General features: G+C 51.2%; 2 protein-coding genes across 3 annotated transcripts; one reads left to right on the top strand and one right to left on the bottom strand.

Annotated features, from left to right (window-relative positions):
- Positions 1-151: 151 nt before the first annotated feature.
- Tfpt (TCF3 fusion partner) lies at positions 152-10453 on the bottom strand. 2 transcript variants are annotated; one of them, XM_052170364.1, is made up of 6 exons: positions 10069-10453; positions 9364-9622; positions 3960-4030; positions 872-941; positions 558-794; positions 152-303 (listed from the first exon to the last, which is right to left on the bottom strand). In XM_052170364.1, exons 1-6 carry the CDS (start codon positions 10089-10091, stop codon positions 184-186), a joined length of 780 nt encoding a protein of 259 aa, XP_052026324.1. In that variant the 5' UTR covers positions 10092-10453; the 3' UTR covers positions 152-183. The 2 variants fall into 2 exon arrangements, with proteins under 2 accessions (XP_052026324.1, XP_052026328.1); XM_052170368.1 differs by having other exon boundaries at positions 588-794.
- Positions 10454-10482: 29 nt separating this feature from the next.
- Positions 10483-21025, top strand: Prpf31 (pre-mRNA processing factor 31). Its single transcript, XM_052170323.1, has 14 exons — positions 10483-10574; positions 11081-11265; positions 11374-11434; positions 13208-13291; positions 13856-13953; positions 14635-14741; positions 15189-15358; positions 16850-17007; positions 17339-17428; positions 18416-18543; positions 18636-18708; positions 19291-19419; positions 19502-19600; positions 20615-21025. The coding sequence occupies exons 2-14, from the start codon at positions 11089-11091 to the stop codon at positions 20738-20740; spliced, it is 1500 nt and encodes a 499-aa protein (XP_052026283.1). The 5' UTR covers positions 10483-10574; positions 11081-11088; the 3' UTR covers positions 20741-21025.
- Positions 21026-22056: the final 1031 nt, after the last annotated feature.

Here is a 22056-nt window from a genome sequence, read left to right as displayed (position 1 = left end):
TCGTGGGTGTCTTTTGTTGTTGTGAGACAAGGAAGTCTCATATGTAGCGTAGGCAGACCTGGAACTCAGTGTGTAGTCAGGGTGGCCTCCAGCCCTGGAACCTGTGAGCATGATCAGAGGCGAGAGAAACAGACAGTGACCTGGACAGCTGTACATGGGGAGTCTGTTTATTGGGGGGGAGGGTTAGTCAAAGGGTGGGCTGGCTAGGGTGGGGTAGGGGAGCAATTTGTCTGGCCCTCGGGAAACCCAACTCGAATCCAAAGCCTCATCTGCTTCAAAGCCAAAGTCTTCTTCAACCTTAATCTGAAAACACAAGGAACAAGGTGTGAATGGATATGGAGACACACCAACACACACCCCAATCAGCCTATGGGCACTGGTCTCCCAGTTACATATTTCCGTACTCAGGCAACACTAACATCCATCCCTCAGCCGACTTCCTCTCCTGCTTCTTCAAGCACTAGCTTGATTTTCCAATTCCTCTACCCTACCTGGTATCACCAGTCTGCCCCACACCCCAGTCCCGGATCCCTCAAAGCCCAGCCCAGGGTTCTCACCGCGCCTTGGCCCCAGCCCTCGGCTCCCACCTGCACTGGGGCCAGTTCTGGAGTCAACGAAGCCCCCACCCGTGGTGCCCGCCGCCTCTTCCGCCCACTGGGCCCCTCGCCAGGGGCTGGGCTGCTGGGGTCTAGGGTTACAGTTGTCCTTTGGGGTGGGGACAGTCCCTCTTTCTCTGGAGGTTCATTCTCAGCATTGCCTGGGGTAGGGACATCTGTGCCTTGACTGCCATCGTCCTGGTAAGACGTAATATGGTGGCAGTTAGACTCCTGCAGTTTCCACTCTCCCAACCTGCTTGGAGACCAGAACTCACCTCCAACACAATGGTGAACTGGCTACCCCGGTAGTCATCCCCGTAGGAGTCCAGCACTCTCATGAGGAACCTGTGCGGCAGAGATGCAGGCACTGAAAATCTTATCTTCCGGGGGAGTAAAGTAAAAGGTCATAAAGTCCAGCTCTCTTCAAGTTGATCTGAACTAGAAAGGTTCAGACCTTTGTAACCTGAGATCCCAGCCTCGGAACCAGTTTGACCCCACATCCTCTACACAATGATAAGTGACACCCTTGGCGGGCTAGGTGCTGTGAAGGTCCATTCCACAGTCTATTCTCTAAAGTACACAGTGTGATTGTTAGCATCTAGTAAACGTTCAAATCCTAATGTTGGTAATGAAGACTGAATCTTTTTTCTTTAAAGATTTACTTATTTTATGAGTACACTGTAGCTGTCATCAGACACACCAGAAGAGGGCATCAGATCCCATTACAGATGTTTGTGAGCCACCATGTGGTTGCTGGGAATTGAACTCAGGACCTCTGGAGGGGCAGTCAGTGCTCTGACCGCTGAGCCACCTCAGCAGCCCATGAAGACTGAATCTTGAACGTGCTTCACAAGCACCTTACCGCTGAGAGCCACCTCAGCAGCCCATGAAGACTGAATCTTGAACGTGCTTCACAAGCACCTTACCGCTGAGAGCCACCTCAGCAGCCCATGAAGACTGAATCTTGAACGTGCTTCACAAGCACCTTACCGCTGAGCTCAGAAGTCCCAAGCTAGGGCTTTGACACCACTACTTCCTCCTCCTCCTCTTTTTGATACAGGGTTTCTTTGTGTCTTGGCTTGGCTTGGCTGTTTGGAAAGTCAATTTTTAGACCAGATTGGCCTCAACTACACAGATAATGGCCTACCTCTACCTCCTAAATACTGGGATTAGAGGTCTATGCCTCCATACTCAGCTCCAAGTTCCCTCTTTGTTTGTTTTGTGACAGGGTCTCACTATATAACCCTGACTAGCCTTGAACTCACAGAAACACACCTCCTCTGCTTCCCAAGTGCTTGGATTAAAGGATTTTGTTTTCGAGACACTGAAATACTAGCACCAAATAAAACAGCATGCTAGCTGACACCTGTAATCCCAGCAAGAATTGCAGGGCAGTGGTGGCACATGCCTTTAATCCCAGCACTTGGGAGGCAAAGGCAGGCGGATTTCTGAGTTTGAGGGCAGCCTGGTCTACAGAGTGAGTTCCAGGACAGCCAGGGCTACACAGAGAAACCCTGTCTCAAAACAAAACAACAAAACAAAAACAAAAAAAAGAACTGTAGTCAGGTAGGAGGATCCCAAATTGAAGGTTAGTTCGAGGCCAGTTTGGGCTACAGGAGACCCTGCCTGGGGTGAGGTATGTGAGGTGTGGGAAGAATTAACTGCACAGAGGAGGGCGTGGCAGAAGAAAACTGCCAGCAGGAGCCCCTGTGGAGGGCCTGAAACCTCCAGGGATGCTGAGTTCCACATGAAACAAGGAGGCAAGGCACCAAGTCTACCCTCACTGGCTGTCATGGAGGTGTTCACTTTTACTGTGCTAGTAAGGGCACTGAGACTCTATGATCAGAGGGACAGGCTGGTGTGTGTGTGTGTGTGTGTGTGTTTCCTGGCTGTCTTGTAACTTGCTCTGTAGACCAGGTTAACCTCGAACTCAGAGACCCACCTGCCTTGAATGCTAGGATTAACATCCCCATCCCCCACAAGCACCGCAGACTGGCTTGTCTGTCTGGGGTGGGGCTGGGAATTTGAGCTGGTAACAAGACCCCTGGTGGCAGGGTGTGACAGGCAGTCCAGAGGCCCATGAGAACGCAGCCTCGAGAGCTCAAAGGCAGCATCAATCTCACTGAATTGTCAGAGAGGTTCGTTCATCTTGGGTGGTTAATTTCTCAACATCAAGTCCCCTGATCTTACTGTAAAGGAAAATCTTGGGTGGCCAGGGAGAGTGAGCATCCCTATAATCCCAGCATTCAGGAGGAAACAAAAGAGGCCTGGATTGTCAGACTGAGGCTAGCCTGTAATACACAGGGGGAGTCATTCTCTCAAGCTCTTAAGCCAAAAAAAAAAGAAAGAAAAGAAAAAAAACATGAATAAAATAAAAATAAAAACAACAGACAAGTTCTGAATGGCTCAGCTGTTAAGAGCACCATAGGGACCCTGGTACCCACACTAAGTAGCTCATGAACTCCTCTAACTTTAGCTTCAAGGCTCTTGCTTGGTCTCCACAGGTACCCACTCCCATATGTACACATAAACAAATAATCTCTTCTTTTGGATTTGGTTTTTTTTTTTTTTTTCTTCAAGACAGGGTTTCTCTGTATAGCCCTGGCTGTCCTGGAACTCACTCTGTAGACCAGGTTGGCCTCTAACTCAGAAATCCGCCTGCCTCTGCCTCCCAAGTGCTGGGATTACAGGCGTGTGCCACCACCACCACCACCACCACTACTGGGTGAGGATCTGGGAGCACGAAGACTCATCAGCAGAGATTCCTGAGAGGAACAGCCTAGGAGGACCAAGACACTAGGAAAGTATTACGGAGGGACCACAGGCCCAAACGTGCCAAGCTCTGCAGCTGAGGGGAAAAGAGCTGGGTGGACTTGGCCTCAGCACCACATACTCTGAATCCTAAATGTGCTCCTGGGTCAGTGGGACACAGCCAGGGGGCATCAGGCTGCAGAGCTCACACCCCTTCAGTCATGCTGAGACCAGTGGCCTACAGGAGGTACTGACCTGAGCTTGTCAACCCTAGCTCAACCCTCCACCTCAGCCTCTTGATGCTGCTGCTATTCCTAGTGTTGGATGCAGTTCCGAGACCCAGCAAGTAAGGTCTGCTGCTTCTTTCCAGCTGGCCTCTCTACCTACAGTGGCAAACACTCTACCCTACCCCTCACCTCAGTCCCGGGGCCAGCTCTTCATTCTGTGACCCAATGCTACTTCTCCACTTCTCTCAACCAGGGCCCTTCTTCTCAGCTTTGTCCCTCTGCCTCGTGAAGGCCGGGAAGATGGGAGATAACGGCACGGAGGGTGAAAGGTGGCGGAACCGTGTGGGAGCAAAGGGGCTGGGCCCACAGAGTGTCAGAATGGTACCTGCGCTCCTGCTGGAGTCTCCGCGTTATCCTTTGTACCTGATGAAGCCTGTTCAAGACGCGCTCATTCACCTGCAGGAAGGCAGAAGACATAGCAATATTTGGACGGCTCTAGCATCCAGAGGCTCTGGCACTGGAATACTTGGTTCCCAGTCGTTCCGGGGAGGTCTACGAGGTATGGCTACACTAGGGGAAGCACGTCACTGGGACAGGCTCTGAGGTTTCAAAAGCCTCCCACTGTTCTCAGTGCTCCTGGCTTCTTCTTCTTTTTTTTTAAAGACTTATTTATTTTGTGTATATGAGTGCACTGTAGCTGTACAGATGGTTGTGAGCCATCACGTGGTTGCTGGGAATTGAACTCAGGACCTCTGCTCACTCCGGCCTGAAGATTTATTTATTATTATATGTGAGTACACTGTAGCTGTCTTCAGACGCCCCTGGAAGAGGGCGTCAGACCTCATTACAGATGGTTGTGAGCCATCATGTGGTTGCTGGGATTTGAACTCGGGACCTTTAGAAGAACAGTCGGTGCTCTTAACCACTGAACCATCTCTCCAGCCCAGCTCTTGGCTTCCTAATGCCTCTGCTCCACCATTATGAACTTGAATGCTCTGGAACTCTAAGCCAAAATAAACTTTCTTAAGCCGAAAGTCTTGTCGTGGCCATGGTATTCTACGACAGCAACAGAGAAGTAACCAATACAGAAGCCCAGGCAGGACAGCCGGACTTCATCCGCTTTCTAGTCATTTATTTTCAGTGTTTCTAATGGCATGCTCTCTGGCTCTACGGTGGCATTTTAGGGCCCAAGGTCCTACTTAATCCACTCCTTTCTCCTGTGCATCAAGTGTAGTGATATGTATAGGAAAGCCTGTGTGTCTGGTTTTAAGTGAAATGTTTCAGCAAAGCCTTTGCTATGTTTGGGTCAATCAGCAGAGGCTGAGAATTTGTAATGAAACTGTTTGACCCTTGAAGGAACGTTGTCTCTCTGGAAGGTCTGCGCTTGGTGCTACATGAGAGCTGACAGCTCCTGACAGATTTGGGGCTCCTACTTTTGATTGTGGCTAGCCATGGTCTAAAGGGACTGAGATTTATGTGGGTTGTCTGCTCTCAAGGGCAGTAAAGGGCAAGAGAACTTTGGTAGCCGGGACATTTCTCAGCTGTTTGAATAAAGTAACTGGAGTGAACTAGCCGGGTGTCAATCTTTCCCAAGAGGTGGTACCCTGTGCTCCTTCAGAAAACAAAGGCATATTTGGTGAGCCTCTCTCTACTGTGGCACCTAGCATCGATCAATAACCACAAGTTGATTCGCCCCCTCATCTCCACCAAGTGCCCAGCGCCAGCCTCCACCTGGCTCCTGGCAGACTACTGGCCGAGGGAATGATTTTTCCACGTGGTCTCTCTTCTGTTTTTGGCTCACGTTCCCTCCACAGTCAAATTTAAGTTAAAATGTCACCAACTCAGGAGTCATCTTAGGCCTCCCATCTAACTGTGAGTTAGTTCCCGAGTTACCACACCAGACCCCTGGCCACCCATTCACTCTGTCTGTCTGTCTACTTATTCACACCTAGGATCTCATGATGTAGCTGTGGTTGACCTGGAACTTGCGGAGCTCTGCCTCCTCTTTATTTTTTCTTAACATTCACATCTTCACTCGGTTTGCTGTCTGCCCACCTACAATGTAAGGTCCCCAGTGAGAACAATGTGTCTGTGTCCCTCAAACCTTAGCAGAGTCTTCCTGGTAATATCTCAGTCAAACCATGCTGAATGAAAGATTACAGAACTTTTCACTTTCAATTTGAAATCTCCCTCTATCTTAGTTATTATTCTATTGCTGTGAAGGGACACCATGACTAAGGTAAATCTTATGAAAGAAAAGATTTAACTAGGGGCTTGCTAATAGTTGTAGAGGTTTAACCCATAATCATCATGGCGGAAAACAGGCAAGGCTCTGGAGCAGTAGCTGAGAGGTTTATATCCTGATCCACAGGCAGCAGGCAGAGAAAGAGACTGGGACTGGCATTGGCTTTTGAAACCTCAAACCGTATTCCCAGTGACACACCAACTCCAACAAGGTCACACTTCAAAATCCTTCCCAAGTAGTTCACCAACTGGAGATTAAGCATTTCAACATCAGAGGCCATGAGGGCTGTTCTCTTTCAACCACCACACCCTCACAGGCTCAAGTTTTCAAAGCATGGCCCTTAGCTGTTGGTAGGATGCTTGGGAAAATTCAGGAATTAGTGAAATCAATGACTATGGCTGGGCCTCTGAAGGTTATGCCCTATCTGTGGTTCTGGTCGCGTCCTCTGCTTCCCAGTCCACAACGATGGAAAAAGCCCCTTCCCCATGCTCCTGCTGACACAGCTCGAGCCATTCGACCAAGCATCCTCACCGTGATGGGATGAAACTATGACCTGAAACAAGGCCTCCCGCCCTTAAGTTGCTTTTGTTGGGTGCTGGGATCGCAGCAGTGTAAAAATCATTAATACAAGCACCAAAGTGTTAGGCAGACAGTCTACGTGTGACCAGTATTAGATCAGAAGATGGTTGTTGAAATTAGGGCCATCAGAAGACCTTTACACCAACACCTGAATGACAGGTGGAGACAAATAAGAAGCCAGTCAGGAAGAGAACATTCCAGGATCAGGGAACAGCCCTTGAAGTTTCTGAAGGCCCTAGCCTAGACAGAGAAAGGATAGGACAGGACTCAGTCAGATAGTGCCTGGGATGGACACAGGCTAAAGTACACATTCTTTCTAATCAGAGAGACCTGCCTTTCCAGGCTCCACCACTCACCAGCTGCGTGGATACTTGCAAATTACTCAGCTGAACCTTGGGTTTCCGCTTGTGGAGTCTGATCTTAGTGGGGTGGATTAGGAACCGAGGCTTAGGAGATGGAGCAAGAGTCCATCAGTTAGGAATGCTTACTCTGGGGAAGGGGGTCTGGAGAGATGGCTCAGCCATACAGAGCACTGGTTGTTCTTCCAAAAGACCCAGATTCAAGTCACAGTACCACATAGTGGCTAACAACCAATTCTAACTATAACTCCAGGGGATCTAATGCCCTAGTTCAACCTCCGTGGGTACCAAGCATGCACATGGTACATAGGCATACATGGAGGCAAATCTCATAAACATAAAATGTGTGTGTGTATATATATATATATAGAGAGAGAGACACACACGCACACACACAGTATGTATGTATGCATGTATGTATATATGTATGTATGTATACTGTATATATACACACATATACAAACATATATACGTACACATAATGTACTGGATGGTTTTGTGTGTCAACTTGACACAAGCTGGAGTTACCACAGAGAAAGGAGCTTCAGCTGAGAAAATGCCTCCATGAGATCCAGCTGTAAGGAACTTTCTCAATTAGTGATCAAGCAGGGAGTCCCTTGTGGGTGGTGCCATCCCTGGGCTGGTGGTCTTGGGCTCTACAAGACAGCAAGCTGAGCCGGGCGGTGGTGGCGCACGCCTGTAATCCCAGCACTCTGGGAGGCAGAGGCAGGCAGATTTCTGAGTTTGAGGCCAGCCTGGTCTACAGAGTGAGTTCCAGGATAGCCAGGGCTACACAGAGAAACCCTATCTTGTAAAAACCAAATCCAAAAAAAAAAAAAAAAAAAAAAAATCAAACTGAGCAAGCCAGGGGAAAAAAGCCAGTAAGAAACATCCCTCCATGGCCTCCGCATCAGCTCCTGTATCCTGACCTGCTTGAGCTCCAGTCCTGACCTCCTTTGGTGATGAATAGCAATTTGGAAATGTAAGCTGAATAAACCCTTTCCTCCCCAACTTGCTTCTTGGTCATGAACACTGACTAAGACACATAAATAAACCCATATAATGTATGGAGAGAGTGGAGCGAGCTTGCTGTTCTCTCAGAAGACCAGATTTCAGATCCCAGCATCCACAGTAGGTCACTCACAAACACCTGTAACTCCAGCTCTGAAAGAGCCACTGTCCCTTTCTGAACTCTCTTAGTATCCTCACTTTGTACGCACTTGTTAAACAGTGTTTAGAATCCCTTCCCAACCTCCTTATCCCCAGCTTTTCCCTTTTCAGGACTTGTGCACACTTTGTCACAGGATGTTACTCACACCCCACAAAGATTGTTTAGGATCCTAGCCCAGTACTTCAAAAGTCAGTATTCTGAAAACAGAGTAATCCCAGAAGCAGGCATGGTTCAACAGAGGTCACTGATGCAGAGCCCCATCGGACCTTTGTCCTCATGAAAAGGAGAAACTGAGACACTACCCCTGCCCCAAGCTGTGAGATGAAGACATGAACTAGAATAGCATTTCTGTACACCGAAGACTTCTGGCAACTGCAGAAGCTGGGGAAAAAGTTGGGACTGCTTCTCCCTCAGTGTTCATAACCCTGCCGACCCCTTAACCATGTCTCTGGAACTGTCAGGGAGTGCTTATCTTGTTTACCTACTAGTTTGTGATACTTTGTCACAGCAGCCAGAGTACACTGGGCATAATCGTTTGCAGAGCCTTTCAAGCATCAGACCTGTTCTGTCCCCTACAGGTGTGGTGTATCCCATCATCCCCCTCCACCTCCCATGTGTGCACTAGTTTCAAACCCTTTGTCAGCTCCCATTCATCCAAAGGGCAAATTCCAAACTTGCCTAATGTTCCTGTCATACTAAGACCTACATTCTGCCCACAGCTCTTTCCTCCTTCTTACTAAGAAGGTGAACTTAATAAGACTCATGTGATGAGTTCATCTGAGAAAAGAAGGACCCAGGTGAGGTTTAAGAGGCAGAGGAGGTAAGCCTGGCGGTGCCTGTGGTGAATGAAATGTCTGAGAGTCACCTGTGACACGCCAGAGCAGACTGTCTGATGCCGGGACGGTTATTATTGATTTTTTCACCTTGACAAGATCTAAAATTCTCCTAAGAGTCAAGACCCTTTGCATGTGTGTGTGGGGTTTCTAGACTGGGTTGGCTGAGGAACCTACGCTAAATGTGGGCAGGTCCACATCGTGGGCTGGAATCGACTGAACAGAAAGGAAAAGTCAACTTGAGCGAGCACGTCTATCTCTCCATCTCCCTGCTTCCAGCCTGTGGACGCAGCAGAACCAGTGGTCTCTCGCTCTTGACACTGTGTCTTCTCTGCCATGACGGATCCTTAATCTCTAAGCCTTTCCCCAAGTTGCTTTTCCCAGGAATTTTCTTACAACAAGAAAAGGAATGAATACAGATATTCTGGAAGAGAACATTTAGGGTGCCTGGCACAGAATTAGACCCACACGGATCTGTTCATTTATTCAAGTACAAGAGGAAATGGAAACAGAAGGATATGAGGAGGAGGGGAAGGCGGCGGCGGCGGAGGAGGTGGCAGTTCAGGCCAGAGGATCCCAAAATGGGATCCACACTTACCTACCTGCTCGATCTCCCGGCAGCGACGACCTAGTGCCTGGTACTTTCTACGATTTAGTTCCCTTTGGCGACGCCGGCGACCCCGGGCTGCCTCTTCCTCTTCCTCTCGCTCCCGGAGTCCTGAGTCACCCAGACCACCGGACACAAATTCCACTTCTGTCTCGAGCTCACTTTCTAGGATGTGGCCACCAAACAGGGGAGGCAGAGCCAGCTCTGAGCCTGGTGGCGCTGAGAACTCTTCAAAGCCCACGGCTGCCATGGTCCTGTAGGGTCAAGAGGTTTCAGGAACCTATATTCTGGCTCTCTAAGACCCTCCCTAGATGCTCAGGTCCAGGCCCCAGCCTGGAGCCCAGACCCTAGCCCTCTCCATCACATCCAGCAGCCCAGATTCTAGCCCTCCTTCCTCCTACCAAGGAGCTCAGACCCTAGCCCTCCTCCGTCACTGCCAGGGATCCAGGCCCCAGTCCTCCTCCCTAACACTCAGGAATCAGACTTTGGAGCCCACACTCCAATCTCCTTGCTCTCAGATCCGTGAGAACACCAAATTCCTAACCTCCCCTCGTGTGTTCCAGTACTGCCTCCGGCACGCCCATAGAGATTCTAAAAGAAAGCAACTGCACGAACTTCAATCCCCATCGTCCCTGAAAGCACTACAGCCTATCGTTGCTGTTCTTTGGAGTCCCCGTTTACACAAAGCTCAGCTACTCACCCCTCTCTCTGTTCCAACTCCATTTCTCTGGTCAGGGGACACCTCAAGCCTCAGAGAGGTGGAGCCGTGCGCAAAACTACTTGTCCCATCAGGCCTCGCGACACAGGAAACCTGGGAATTATAGTTTCCTACCCCGCCTTCGTTTGCACCCGACTCCAAATTGCGGCTTGAAGCCTTTGGTTTAACCTCTAGCGCCTTCACCGATCGTCTACGTTGCCACCTTCTTTACTCCTGTCTTGTCGCAGTGTCCATGAGTCAAAGCGATTCTCCGTTTAGTAGGCTCAATCCACGGCGGCGTAGGAGTTCCCCCTAGCCCTACACCCCAGTTCTCCCTGTCGCCGTCCCTCGAGTTGGCTGCTAATAAAGTTGTTGTCCAAACGCTGCCGGAAATGTCGAACGGCCAATCAAAATACAGGTTTATCGGCCGGTGAATAAAACGTCATCAAAGAGCGCCGAAGCTCTGGGGAAGCGGATTTCTTAGAAACGATTGTGAGAGGATCGAATCGGTGAGTGTGGTGGGGGAAAAGGGAAGGCGGGAGGGCAAGTTACTGGGTCTGGAGGGGAAAGTGTAGTGGACGACTTAAATCATAATCTAAGTAATAAACGTACGAAGCGCCTTAGAACTAATTTTCAAGACGTGAGTGGCTCACAACATAACTTTAGGCTGGAATGGGGCATGTGGGCCAGGCGGGTGGAATGAAAGAACTGAAGGCAGGGTGAGGGCGGTTAGCCAAAGTGCCGGGTTAGGTAAAGATAAATGGTTGCTCAAAGACCCAGTGGTATGGGGGAAAGTTGGTACCAGGTCAGGTAGTACTTGGACGGATGTTCTGTGTTCTGTGTGGGTAGGAACAGGAGGCAACCTGCATGAACAAGCCGTGGAGCCCGCATGCGGCTACAGGAGCTGATGAAGAAGAAACTTAAGGGGATCGGGGAGAAGGTGCTCCTTCTGGTGGTTATGACCAGACAGAGTCAAGACGCAGTCTTAGGGAACCCCATTCTCCCTTTCCTATAGGCCTTGGGATGTCTCTGGCTGATGAGCTCTTGGCTGACCTCGAGGAGGCAGCAGAAGAAGAGGAAGGAGGAAGCTATGGAGAAGAGGAGGAGGAACCAGCAATTGAGGATGTACAGGAGGAGACACAGCTGGATCTTTCTGGAGATTCTGTCAAGAGCATTGCCAAGCTATGGGATAGCAAGATGGTGAGGTGGCGCCCTTTACGGCAGTGTCCCTTGGAGGAGAAGTGACAGGAAGAGCAGTTCTTCTTTATGAGAGTCCTGGTTTCTGACTGTGCTCTCCTTCCTCATCAGTTTGCTGAGATCATGATGAAGATTGAGGAGTATATCAGCAAGCAAGCCAAAGCCTCTGAAGGTGCCTCCTCACCCACTCCCCTCTGTCCAGCCCGGGCTCCCCGACTCTTTTGCTCCCTATGGTTTTAACACCAAATGTCTCTCCCTCCTCAGCTCTCGCTCTCTGGCTCTCTAAGTCCAGTTACTGACCCTCTGAAAACATACTGCATTGCACCCAGGCATGATGTTTGTTTTATATCTCACCACTTGGGAGGCTGAGGCAGCAGGTATATGAATGAGATCAGGTTTAGCCTGGGCCACTTAGTGAGATCAGGTTCAGCCTGGCTACTTAGTGAGATCAGAATCAGCCTGGGTAAAACCCCGTCTCAGAAATATGTACATTAATGGAGTGGGAGAGATGGTTAGGAGTATTTGCTGCTCTTCCAGAGGCTTTGTGTTTGGTTCTTAGCATCCACATAGATCACAACTATCTATAACTCCAGTTCTTGAGAGGATCTGACACCTTCTGGACTCCATGGGCATTATATATACATTATGCACATCAGGCAAAACACACACAAGTGTTTTTAGAAGAAAGTGAAATAACACCTATGTTATAAAAAGAAAGAAAAATAAATATATACGTACTACACTATAAAACTGATGCTTAAGCCCTATGTGTTTTCTAGTTGTGAGAGGACTTATCTCTGGGTTCCCTGAACTATAGGGCTTTTTCCACATCCACAGATGGGTATACATGTATACATGTACACATGTATGTACATATACTTCTAAATATGGGGACAAGGTTTCACTTGTTGCTCAGACTGGCCTGGAAGTTACTAGGCAGTTGTGCTCTCAGAAACCGCCCTTTTCTAGCCTCCTAAGTGTGAGGTAGAAGCAACCACACCCACTCTACAGCCCCTGCAGAAGGGACTGACTAACCCTGCATAGGGTCAGGGAAAGGTGCCCCCTATTGGAATTTGAGTTCTTGTTCTAACCCTGGGGAAGGAGCAAGGACTGTTCCAAGTCTCTGAGTGATGGAGTCTGTCAGTCAGCTTCTACGCAAGTTCCAAGGGCAAGCTGAAAAGCTTCTTGTTCCATAAAGCCGAGGAAAGTCACAGTGACATTTCCTGATGTCAGGTCCGATGAATCAGGCCTGCTTATGCCAGGTATCTTACCTAGTGGGGGAGTAGACACAAAGGCTGTCCAGCAGAGGTGACCCAGTCCATGCAGATAGACACCCTTCTGGGGGGCTTTACTACCCTCAGAGTTTTAATGACCTAAAGGGACATTTGAGGCCACATTAATCAATACCAATATTGAGTATTGCATAAAGTGTGGTTTCTAGAAACAGACTTAAAAGGAAGAAATGTTCCAGGGAGATGGAACAGTTCGTGTGAAGGCAGGAGGAGCGAATAGCTTTGAGTGCTGAGGGGCTAAAAGGATGAAGCAGAAAAGAGAAAGGATAACTGTGGGGCTGCCGAGTCAGCGGATCTCACTGCCGGGCTCCTGTGCGGCAAGCATGCACCAAGGTTGCAGGTGTGGGGAACGTGGCCTCCCTCCATGTGTGGGAGACCCAGAGTGCCAGTGTAGGGATCTTGCTTGCCAGCCTCAAGGCTTTGGGGAGCTATAGGAAGGTTTAGCTTTGCAGCAAGATGAGGTAAGACCAGAGTAGCCAGAGGACAGACTGTAGGAGGAAGGTGAGAGGAGGCGATTAGGCTCCTGGGGAGAGGAACAGCCCCAGTGGGTGCTTCAGCCCCTATGTGGCCCCTCAGCTCCTGCTCTCTGACTCTGACCTCTGCCCTAGTCTCCAGCTTTGTCCCTCCCCATCCACACCGTTTCTTCTTTGTAGTGATGGGACCAGTGGAGGCAGCCCCTGAGTACCGAGTCATTGTGGATGCCAACAACCTGACTGTGGAGATAGAAAACGAGCTGAGTGAGTGATGGGAAGGCGGTGGAGACTCCTCTCCTGCGCGCTTCCTTCCTTCTTTATGGCCCAAAGGGAAGAGCAGCCATGTACCTGGACCTCTTTGTTTGCCTTTCTTGGGCAAAAATATTCCCGATTAAGTTCATCTGTGAGAGACTAACTAACGTAAATTGCATTCTCCTCCTTCATAAAAGTCTGGCTACGCAGAGCAGGTGTGGAGTAATCCTCTGACCCCTTCAGCGGCCATGCTCTGCCACCTGTTGCATGCTCCGGGATGGTCCTCGCCTGCGCATCCCTACCAGCAAATGTGGAGGGGAGGTCGGCCATGGTGGTTACCTTAAGGCCATGGTCTAGAAGTTGAAAATTGTCACTTCAGTTCATTTGTAGACCTTTGTAGAGCAAACTCTCACCTGCACATAGCGCCGAGACAGCTGGGAAGTGTAGACTTCATGCTGGCTTCCATGTACCCACGCATAATTTGAGGCTGGTTACTAGAGAGGTGGAAGTGGGTATGGGGATAGCAGCAGCGTCTGCCTCCCCTCAGTGGACACCTGCCCTTGATGTCCCATTTAGACATCATCCACAAGTTCATCCGGGACAAATACTCGAAGAGGTTCCCTGAGCTAGAATCCTTGGTGCCCACCGCCCTGGATTACATCCGTACAGTCAAGGTGAGTGCAGAGGAGCCTGCTTGGGAAGGGCTGGGGCCGCCAGACCATGAAGCCTCGTGTAGAGACAGTGAGAGTCATGGGTGGGGCTCAGCGGTGAGGACAGACCCTGGAGTGGGTGTGCCACGCACATCCCTGCTTCCCTCCTCCCGTTGGTCTTGTGGGAGGATAACCGCTGACCTGGCCCTTACCTCTGGCTGCAGTTGGAGCAGGTGTCCTTTGAGCTGCAGAGGCCGCAGCTGAGTAAGAGCTAAGACCCTGAGTAGGAACAAGCAAGGGTGCAGTCGGAAGGGCAGGGAGGGCAGCTTGGACAGGTCAGAAAGATTCCGAGAACGTTAGATGTGGAAGGTGTTGGCTCCTCTAGAGCTGATGGGAGCGAGTGGAGGTAAGAGAGCAGGCGTCCTGCCTCTGTCCAAGAGATCAGGATGGTGGCAGAGGAGCTCTGTCTGCGGAAGAAAGTGTGCTTTTAAAGGCCTCTGCCCAGGTTCTACGTCTGCATCAGCAGAGCAGAGCAGGCAGCACTGATGCTTTGGTCAGTGATGCTGTAAGACTGTAAAGGGCGGGCAAGGTCTCCAGCATATGGCCTCTCTCCCAGCTTCCTTGGGGTGGGGGGTGTCAGTGTGGTGGCCAAACAGCACCCAGGGTCTTCTGGGCTTGCTACGGTTTCTCTCTCCCTCCTCCCAGGAGCTGGGCAACAGCCTGGATAAGTGCAAGAACAATGAGAACCTCCAACAGATCCTGACCAATGCCACCATTATGGTGGTTAGCGTCACCGCCTCTACCACCCAGGGGTATGTGTGTATGCCATATGGTAAGGCACTGCAAGCCTGCCATGGGACAGTTAACAGGACACACAGAATGGGGGTCATGGTCAGAGTGGTACTGACTGAGAATTATGGCTCCTAGCTGGATGGAATTTTTATGACAGTCCCAGAGCCACACAAACACGTGCATGCACAGCTGAGAAGGTGGGTGGGGCTGAACCCCAGTTAGAAATGTACCTAGCAGCTGGGCGGTGGTGGCGCACGCCTGTAATCCCAGCACTCTGGGAGGCAGAGGCAGGCGGATTTCTGAGTTCGAGGCCAGCCTGGTCTACAGAGTGAGTTCCAGGACAGCCGGGGCTACACAGAGAGAAACCCTGTCTCGAAAAAACCAAATCCAAAAAAAAAAAAAAAAAAAAAGAAATGTACCTAGCAACACTGGGTCTGCCTCCAACCCTCACCTGCTCCACTCTGCAGCCAGCAGCTGTCGGATGAGGAGCTAGAGCGGCTAGAGGAGGCCTGTGACATGGCACTGGAGCTGAATGCCTCCAAGCACCGCATCTATGAGTATGTGGAGTCCCGGATGTCCTTCATCGCACCCAACCTGTCCATCATCATTGGAGCATCCACGGCTGCCAAGATCATGGGTGAGGTCCCAGCGTTTGGCGGAGTCTGCTGATTGGTTAGGTTGCCTTGGGACGTGGGATTTGACCTATTGTGTTGTCCCCTGAAGACCGAGGTCAGCCAGTTTGGCACATATGCACAGTTAGGGTGCACGGATAGCAGGGCAGCCTCTTCCTGCCAATAGGCCCATGTCAGAGCCTGGGGCAGCCTGAGTACTGAAGTCAGCTCAGGCTTTGCTGCCGCGTGGGCATGTGCTGTGCTCTTCCCGCTGGAAGCCGCTGAAGCAGAGTCCCTCCCCACCTCCCTCCCTCCCTCCCTCCCTCCCTCCCTCCCTTCCTCCCTCCCTCCCTTCCTTGCAGAGAGAGGCTCACAAAGGGAATATGGGTAAATCACCATCTTTGCTCACGTAGCTTCAGTCTTGAGTCCCAGAGTCCAGGATGCTTATACTCCAAAGGCCTCTGCTTCAGAGCTGGCATGTCTGAGACCAGCGTGCTGTGAGACCTCCCAGAGGCCTCTGCTTGGCTCAGACATGTCTTCTGTGTCTTCATGTAGCTGCACCACTGTATCTGTATCCTCACCTCCTTTTCTTACAAGTCAGAAAGTCAGGATAGTCAGGAATTGTATGACCTCATTTTTCCTTAGCTATCTCCTTAAAGATTCTGTGTCCTGTGCTAGAAAGATGGCTCAGCTGGTAAAAGAACTTGCTGCCCAGGCTTGGCACCCTGAGTGTGGTGAGTCTCCCAGACACGCACACAAGGCGGGGAGAGCTAAGTCACATAGTGTCTTCTGGTGTCCACGCACACACCCTACTTAGATACATAAAATTATAAAAATAAAATACCCCCTGCTTTCAAAAAGATCCATGTCCTGCTGGATGCAGTGGCACATACTAGTAACACCAGTATTTAGAAGGCTGAGGCAGGAGGATTGCTTTGAGTTTGAGGCCAGCCTTGGCTACAGAGTGAAATGCTCGATATCAAACCAGCCAACAAATGAAGGTGCAAAGTTGTCTTAGTCACTGCTGTGTTGCTGTGAAGAGACGACTGGGGCTTCTTAGACTTTTCGAGGCTTAAGCCATTATTGTCAGGGCAGGAACCACAGCAGCAGGAAGGCATGCTGGAGATGTAGATGATCCACAAGCTGAGAGACAGAGACAGACACACAGACATTGGACCTGGCATGAGCTTTTGACACCTCAGAATTCACCCCAGTGGCACACCTTGTCCAACAAGGCCATGCCTCCTGATCCTCCTTTTTTTTCTTCCTCCCCCCTCCCCCCAGACAGGGTTTCTCTGTGTAGCCCTTGCTGTCCTGGAACTCACTCTGTAGACCAGGCTGGCCTCGAACTCAGAAATCCGCCTGCCTCTGCCTCCCAAGCCTCCTGATCCTCCTACTCTACCAATGAGTTCCACTTCGTGGTGACTGTGAGCCTGTGGAAGACATTCTTACTCAGACTGCAGAGGCGTACATGAGCTCCTGCAAGCCCTGTGTTCTGACCTCACCTCTTGTTGCAGGTGTGGCTGGAGGGCTGACCAACCTCTCTAAGATGCCTGCCTGCAACATCATGCTGCTTGGAGCCCAGCGCAAGACACTATCTGGCTTCTCTTCTACCTCAGTGCTGCCTCATACTGGCTATATCTACCACAGTGACATTGTGCAGTCTCTGCCCCCAGTGAGTCCTTCACCTTGTCCCCTGTCCCCAGCCACCAGGCCTTTTCTGGCTTGGCTGGAAATAGCCCTCAGGCTCCTGGAGGATGAGACAACATGGGTTAGAAGATTGAGGACACCGTTCTGGGGCCAGCACTTTGCAGTGAGGATGGTTGGGTGGCTGGGAACCGGGGCCAGCTAGAGCTTACCCCTCAGGAGGCTGTTCTTAGAAGAGCGCACGGCTGTGAGGCTTACCTCCCAGAGTCTGGACTATGGCTGGCCCTAGATGGGAAGTGATTATTGTAGTGGCTGTTACCTTTGCTAGAGGTTGTTTCCTTTCCCGTTCCATTGTTCAGGACCTCCGGCGGAAGGCAGCCCGCCTGGTGGCCGCCAAGTGTACACTGGCAGCTCGTGTGGACAGCTTCCATGAGAGCACAGAAGGGAAGGTGAGGCGAGGACGGGCTCGGGGTCTTTTCATGGGGAGATGCCACTCCAGAGAGCTCTCCTGAGCAGCCCACGGATGCGTTGCTCTGCAGCCGCGACTCAGGTCTTCACATTCTCGGCTCTGGGTGTCAGTTATAGAACAGTTGTGAAAACTCACTGTAGATGGAGTAGCTTCATATGGAAGTTTGCTAGGCCTGCTAGCTCATGTGTTTAACATCAGTGCTCGGAGGCAGAGTGGGGTGAATGACTAGTTTGAAGCAGTCTGGGAAGTTTCAGGCCAGACTGGGCTGTATTTCCTGTCTTTGAAAAAGGAAAAAGTAGGGCTAGAGATGGCTCAGCGGTGGTTAAGAGCACTGACTGCTCTTCCAAAGGTCCTGAGTTCAATTTAGCTGGTGGGTGGGATTTGATGGTGGCTCACAGCCATCCGTAATGAGATCTGCCGCCCTCTTCTGGTGTGTCTGAAAACAGCTACAATGTACTTACATATAATAATAAATCTTTAAAACAAAAAACAAACAAAAACCCCAGGCACAGTGGTACATGTCCGTAACTAACCCCAGTGCTGGAAGGTGGAGGCAGGAGGGCACTGGAGCCTGTGGGCCTGTCAACCAAATCAGTAAGCTCCAGATTCAGCGAGAGACCCTGTCTCAAGAAGTAAGGTGAGGAGTTAGCGGAGAATACCAAATCTCTGGCCTTTGCTTGCGTGTGCGTGCGTGCGTGTGTGTAAGGCAGTGGAGATGACCCATTTATGTTTGAAGGACTCGGACACAGGCAGGTATCCAGAGGCTGCAGCGCTTAGATAAAGCAGGAGCTGAGCTCAAGCGTAAGGGGCGCTAGGCCCCTGAGCCCGCAGGACAGCAGCCTGGACAAAGGGGAGGAGCACTGTTGGAGTCAGATGCGCAATAGGTGATGGGTGATGCGCCGATGGGTGGCTGAGGGGCAGTCTGCACAGCCGGCCACAGCGTCTCCCCCCCACACCCCCCTACCAGGTGGGCTACGAACTGAAGGATGAGATTGAGCGCAAGTTTGACAAGTGGCAGGAGCCACCACCTGTGAAGCAGGTGAAGCCCCTGCCTGCACCCCTGGATGGGCAGCGCAAGAAGCGAGGGGGCCGAAGGTGAGGAGTCCTGCTGTCTGGATGTGGGGAGCGGCAGCTGCTGCTGCTTCTCAGCCAGCTCCCTGTATCCTACTGACACGCACTTGCCCTAGGTACCGCAAGATGAAGGAACGGCTAGGACTGACGGAGATCCGGAAGCAGGCCAACCGCATGAGCTTTGGAGAGGTTAGGCTCAATCCACAGTCCCAGTAGGACCATGTAGGGTCTCCTCTCTGCACACCCTGCCTTCCCTCCTCCCCGCCCTGTACTCTGAGAGTAGATATGGGGCTGGCCCAGCCTCCTCCCTCCTCTCTAACCTCCTCAGACCACCTTCTCCATGGTGATCTTTGCAGCTCTGAGCTGGCAGCTTCCCAGGCTGCGTCTATATCTGGATATCATCTAGGTAGTTCTGAGAATCCACTTCGGTGCCACCTCAGCTCAGCTCAGTTCTTGGCAACCTAATCTGAGTGTAGAGAAGAAATGGCTACTCTACTCAGGTCAGGGACCAGTTCCTCACAGGGTCCCTAGCTATACCCGAGCAGAGTTAGGGTAGGCTCTTACAAGGTCACCTAGCTCTGCCTGTCTCCTGGATGAGCAGGTGGTGTCCATGAGACTGGCTGACTGGAGAGTATGCGGGGTCTCGGTGGACAGCCTTAGGGGGCTGGCTGACTGTAACAGCAGGTCCCCTCCCTGAATGTCATCAGATTGAGGATAGCCTCAGGGGGCTGGCTGACTGTAACAGCAGGTTCCCCCCTCACATGTCACCAGATTGAGGAGGACGCCTATCAAGAGGACCTGGGCTTTAGCCTGGGACACTTGGGCAAGTCAGGCAGTGGGCGTGTGCGGCAGACACAGGTGAATGAGGCCACGAAGGCCAGGATCTCCAAGACACTGCAGGTAGGACTGGGCCCGTGAGAATGGGGGGAAGTGGGACACGGAGGTCCATGAGCCCAGATCACAGCTTTCCCTTTCCCTATAGCGGACCTTACAGAAACAGAGTGTGGTGTATGGTGGAAAGTCAACAATTCGGGACCGCTCCTCAGGGACTGCTTCCAGTGTGGCCTTCACTCCACTCCAGGTACCACACCCTTTTCTAGTAGGCATGTGATGGGACTGCTGTGTAGTCTGCTGAGCTGGCAGACGAGCTTCGGCGTCCATGACGACACAGTAAGGGCCATGACAGGTGTGTCAAGCTCAGACCAACTTTGGAAGCAGGCTTAGGAGGCTGCCCTTGTGATCTAGATGCTCTGTGAGCTTCCCAGGCTTTGTTCTAGGATAGCCCTGTAGTCAGGATGACGCCACGTCGGCTTGGGTAGCACCAGTTCAGTAGCACTGAGCAGTAAGAAGCAGAATGGCCTCAGGTTACTTACCACAGAGACAGGCCAGTATGCCCCATAATGTCACAGCAACTAAAGAGCTCCCTAGCATGCCAGAATGCCCACTGAGTGCCTGCCTACCATGTCCCAGGCTTTAGGCATAGAGACAGAAGAGACAGGCTTTGCCTTTGCGGGGAGAGAGGTGTCGTGGGCTGGAGAGGACAGATGATTGAGTGTAGCACACAATGCATTAGAAGGTACGGGTGCCAGGGAGAAGCAGGAGTGAAAGGTGATGGGGCCAGGGACGTCCAGCACGAGGGTTGGAAGCATTCAGTATACCAGCATTGTTAGCACTGTGATGCTGTGGGAGGAGACTGGCCGGCCACATCCCTCTGGGATTCAGTTTCCTTATCCAGAACCCCCTGAGGAGGTTAACATCCTGTTATCTAAGACCTTCCCCTACACCCACTGTGTCAAAAGTCTCCCTTGCTGGTGGTGCACGCCTGCAATCCCAGCACTCCAGGAGGCAGAGGCAGGTGGATTTCTGAGTTCGAGGCCAGCCTGGTCTACAGAGTGAGTTCCAGGACAGCCAGGGCTATACAGAGAAACCCTGTCCCGGAAAAAAAAAAAAAAGTCTCCCAGACTGAGGGGGACTTGAGAGACTGAATGGTCTCACGTCCACAAGAGTGTCTGGGGGATTGTGACATGTCTGGGTCTCACATTAGGGGACACTGGAGCTTCCCGACTTCACCTGCCCCTCTTCCTTCCCAACCCAGGGTCTAGAGATTGTGAACCCACAAGCCGCTGAGAAGAAGGTGGCAGAGGCCAGCCAGAAGTATTTCTCTAGCATGGCCGAGTTCCTCAAGGTCAAAGGTGAGAAAAGTGGCACCATGTCTACCTGAAGGGGCCCGCACCCCAGTCACCATCCACTGAAAGGACATAAAGGACTGGAGCTTGCACAGTGACACATATCCAGCCGGGAAGCTGTGGTGTGGTGCAGGAAGCCTTCCAAGGCCATAGCATCCAAGGAAAAGGATGAAGAAGCGTAGCCTTCCTCCCCAGCACCCATGCTGCTGCTGCCCCCGAGTGGCAGGGAGGTCGTCCTCACTCTCAGTGTGCTTACTCACAAGGGAAGGCAGTGCTTTTATAGAGCGAGTACAATTAAATGCGCACCGTTGGGCTCTGAACAGTGGGTGTGATTGTTTATGAAAGAATCAGAGAACTGAGAGCTGTGAGGCTGCCAGTGTGAGTAGCATGGGCCCAGCTCTCCTCTGCTCTTGTCCTGTCTGTCTCTGACACTACCACCTGCTGCATGTGAACCTCAGCATCACAGCTATCTCAAAGCGCCAGGACCCAACAAGACCCACAGGGTTATGAAACCCTCAGGCTAGAAACCTCCTCGGTCCAAGACAGGCCCACACAAAATGAAGCATGCAGAAGGCTTGGGAAGTGTGTACAGAAAGCACCCATGCACTTCTGCATTCATGGTGGAGCCTGTTGTTTTAATTCATGTTCGATAAGGAGTCCACACGCAGATCCCCAGCGAGGGTGAGGCAGGTGGGTGTCCTGTGTGAGGTACCAGTGCCAGGTAAGCAAAAGAAGTACACACTACCCAGTCTGACTTGCGAACTGGGGCTTTAAGGGGGAAGTAGAACAGTATGAACTGTGTTTGCTGTGTTACGAATCTGTAGTTCTGTAGGTGAGGGAGAAGAGCTGCTGGCCTTCGATTTCTCTGCCTGAGGTTAGCTCTGTTGGGCTGAGCACAGATGTAGCTGGTGAGCTCAGGGCTTTCTATCTTGGGCTTCCTGGTCTCTGTTCCTCTCTAGGCTTTCTTCTGTCTACACTGTCTTCATCCCAGTCCCCTGTGGGTCTGTGGGGGAGCCCTTTGCCAGTCACTTCCTTTAGAACCTCTACTCTGGCCCTGGCCTGACTTGATTCTGACATTGCCAGTGTTGAGTGGAATGAAATATGAAGATGTGAGTCTTGGAAGTCAACATACTGCAAACTGTCTTGAGGGCTTACTGAGATGTGGTTGCTAGTTATAAACTCTGACTCACTTTTGCTAAGATAGAGCTCCAAAAGATGTGCATTTCAGCCTGTGGTCCCACTTCCTGAGGCTCCCGGGAGGTTGAAGTACTTAGGCTACACAGTTGAGTGGTCAGCCTAGGCCGCAGGAAAAGCCGGTGTCCAAACAAGAAAGGAAGCAAGCTAGTTAGGG

Source organism: Apodemus sylvaticus, chromosome 1, assembly GCF_947179515.1.
Source record: "Apodemus sylvaticus chromosome 1, mApoSyl1.1, whole genome shotgun sequence".
NCBI classification, from domain to species: Eukaryota; Metazoa; Chordata; class Mammalia; order Rodentia; family Muridae; genus Apodemus; species Apodemus sylvaticus.
Note: the sequence above shows the minus strand (reverse complement) of the source record. Positions and strands in the feature narration are given on the sequence as shown.